Here is a 3,318-nt window from a genome sequence, read left to right on the forward strand (position 1 = left end):
CCGGGAGGCAGGGTCTCCCCCCCACCCCGGCAGCCGCCCAAGAACATGGTGTTTTAAGCCGGTTTTCTTCAAGGCGATAAACGGAGCCAGGGAGATAAATCAGGAGCATCTCTGGTAGCAGGGCCACCCTCCGCTGCAGGGACCGTCACCCTGGCGTCCCCACGGGGACTGGGTCCTGGGTCCCTTGTCCTGCAGCATCCATGGACAGCGGGCAGCTCCAAAACTTGCCGTCGCAGGCAGACGTGGCGGCGGACCTGGGGCAACTGCACCTGCGGGAGCCAACCTGCCCCGAGCCCCCTGTGCCATGTCCTGGCTGAGCCTCTACCCTGGTGCCACCGGGGCCCTCGGCCCCCTGACGCTCCCTGTCTCCCCTCGCAGCTGGTCCGTGGCAGAAGGAGATGGTCCCGGTGCCCAACAGCACGGCGCTGGTGTGGGCTGGCGAGGTGGCACGGCCGGAGCAGGAGCGGTCACCCTGCATGGTCGGCATCTTCCCCATCGTGTATTACAGCGTCCTGCTGGGGCTGGGGCTGCCAGGTGAGGGGTCTGGGGCAGGGGGGGCTGCCTGGGAGCATGGGGGGACAGCACCCACCCGGGTGCTGAGCCCCTGCAAGGGGTACTGAGCTGTGCACCCTCAGCCCAGCCTGTGCCCTCGGCTGCCAGCAGAGCCTCAGCTCCAGTCCCAGCCCCAGGGCTTTTGGTGATGGGGAGGAGAGTCCTCAGGGGTGGGGGAAACCGACCTGCTCCCCACAGCCCCCCTGGCCTTGGGGCCAGCCCCAGCTGCGGTGCCTGGCTGTAAAGCCCAGACCCACGTGGCAGATGCCACAGCAGCAGGGACAGATGGTATTTGCGTTGCTTGGGCTGACACACAGAACAGATTAATCAGCTCAGCAAATCCCCACCACACCATGATATTTATAGCTCCCCACCCCAGCTGGGGCCTGGGGCCGCTCGCCCTGCAGCCCTGGGAGAGCCTGGGCACCCCTGGGGTCCTGGGTGCTGCATGGTGGGGGGGCGGGCTGTGAGTCCTGGGGTCTCACCACTGCACATCGCTCCCCTCCCTCCAGTGAATGTCCTGACCGCCGTGGCCCTGTCCCGCCTGGCCACGAGGACCAAGAAGTCATCCTACTGGTACCTGCTGGCCTTGACCACCTCCGACATCCTCACCCAGGTCTTCATCATCTTTGTGGGCTTCATCCTGCAGACAGCCATCCTGGCCCGGGCGGTGCCCAGCGCCTTCATCCACACTGTCAACGTGCTGGAGTTCACAGCCAACCACGCCTCCATCTGGGTCACCGTCCTGCTGACCATGGATCGCTACGTGGCCCTCTGCCACCCGCTGCAGTACCGCGCCGTCTCCTACCCACAGCGTACCCGCAAGATCATCGCAGCCGTCTTTGCCATGGCTCTGGCCACGGGCATCCCTTTCTACTGGTGGCTGGATGTGTGGCGTGATGCCGACCCCCCCACTGCCCTGGACACGGTGCTCAAGTGGGTGCACTGCATCACCATCTACTTCTTGCCCTGCAGCATCTTCCTGGCCACCAACTCCATCATCATCTGCAAGCTGAAGCGGCGGAGGCGCTCGGGGGGTGGCCGACCCCACCTGAGCAAGACCATGGCCCTCCTCCTGGCCGTCACCACCGTCTTCATCGTGCTCTGGGCTCCCCGGACCATCGTCATGATCTGCCACCTCTACGTGGCCTCGGTCAAGAGGGACTGGCGTGTGCACCTGGCCTTGGACATCGCCAACATGGTGGCCATGCTCAACACCACCCTCAACTTCTTCCTCTACTGCTTCGTCAGCCAGACCTTCCGCCACACAGTGGGTGAGGTGCTCCGGGCCCACCTCCGTCACAGCCCCCGGACCGGCAGCGGCCGCTTCCCACCCCCAGCCCTGAAACCACTGGAGCTGCTGGCCGGCACGGCCCTCTGAGCCGGGGCTGCTGCCAGCCAGAGCGGCACTCGGCTGGGAGTCCCAGTGCTCACCCAGCCCCATGCATCGCCCCAGGACCCGGTGAGACCCTGCCCCAGGGACACTGCCCCTGCGACGCCCGCCCTCCGCAGGGCTGAGGGTTAACATGGGTGCTGGTGGTGGTGGCAAGAGGAGGCGGTTGTGCCCAACCGGATGGTTGCGCTCGTTTGGGGCCATCGGGCTGCCCTGCCTGACAGCAGCACCCGCTGCACCCCAGGGACCCCTGCCCACTCCCTGAGCCGCACCGGGATGGGCAGCTCAGCCCTGCCTGTGCTCAGCTCCTCGGAACATGCAGCGTTCGGCCCCACCCCGGGAAACTCAGCCACGGGGCAGCAGGGACGTGCCGCAGCTGAGTGGCAGAAGCTGCTGCCTGCTCCACGTGTGCCCCTCCAGGCTGGGCTCCTCTCCAGCCCTGCGGCTGTGGGGTTCATGGGGCTTCCATGGCCAGCCACAGCCAGGGAGTGTGACCATGCTCTCAGCTGCACTCCTGCATCAGCTCCAGCCTGTGCTGAACCGACACACCGAAGTTCCCGGGGAACACAGCGGGCACAGCTGCCCCATCGTGAGGGGTGATGGGCGCAGCTGAGCTCCTGCAGGCCCTGGTGAGGACGTGGTGCCCGCTGGGTGCCAGTGAAACGGTCCTTCCTCCATAAACTGCCGTGCTGAGACCAAAACTCTGCCTGGGTCCGGCTCCCTGTGAGCGGCCGGGACGGGGGCACCCTGCACCAGCAGCCCCAGGTACAGGGTCCCTCTGCCCAGCCCCCAGCTCTCAGCACTGCCCACCCCAGTGCTCCTGCCCTGGTGCCCGGAGGGGTGCTGGAAGGGAGCGTCCACGGGGTCCAGTGGCCCCAGCTGCAGGGCTTGGGCATACGGTAAGACCCCAGCTCTGGGCTCTGCAGGAGCCGGCCCCCACCCATTATTCCCCCAGAGACACCCAGGAGAGCCGCCCTGCAAAGCTGCAGCTCCCGGGCACCCCGGGTGCACCCCAGCACAAGGGTGCAGCATCTCCCACCGGCTGCAAGGGAAGGGGCTCACGATGCCCCCCCCCTGCATCGAGTGCACCCAGCACCAGTGCCACCTTCCCAGTTACACCAGTGCCAAGCTGGTGCGATGCTGGGCAAGTGGCCGTGCTGGGCTGTGCCAGCCTGCCTGTCCCCAGCTGCCACCAGAGGGCAGGGACGGGACGCCCTGTGGAGCTGGCACAGCCCGGGAGCAGGGAGCTGGTATCCCCAGCCCCCCCTCACCACCCCTGCCTGTCCCACTCCCCAACCTAATTCCCCCGTAAGGTCCTTACCATATCCCCCCCCTTCCCCCCCCCCCCACCCCCCAACCACTTCCCCCCAAAT

The 3,318-nt window shown here is 66.8% G+C and overlaps 1 protein-coding gene across 1 annotated transcript in view; it reads left to right on the forward strand.

Moving 5' to 3' along the window:
• GPR142 (G protein-coupled receptor 142) overlaps positions 1 to 1,933 on the forward strand; it is a 4,205-nt gene extending 2,272 nt beyond the window's left edge. Inside the window, exons 3-5 of the mRNA XM_009283518.1 lie at positions 196 to 306; positions 379 to 534; positions 1,065 to 1,933. Coding sequence (XP_009281793.1) covers positions 196 to 306; positions 379 to 534; positions 1,065 to 1,933 — 1,136 coding nt within the window. The remainder of the gene's footprint in view (positions 1 to 195; positions 307 to 378; positions 535 to 1,064) is intronic.
• Positions 1,934 to 3,318: the final 1,385 nt, after the last annotated feature.

Source organism: Aptenodytes forsteri, unplaced genomic scaffold (genome assembly GCF_000699145.1).
Source record: "Aptenodytes forsteri isolate BGI_AS27 unplaced genomic scaffold, ASM69914v1 Scaffold86, whole genome shotgun sequence".
Classification (NCBI taxonomy): domain Eukaryota; kingdom Metazoa; phylum Chordata; class Aves; order Sphenisciformes; family Spheniscidae; genus Aptenodytes; species Aptenodytes forsteri.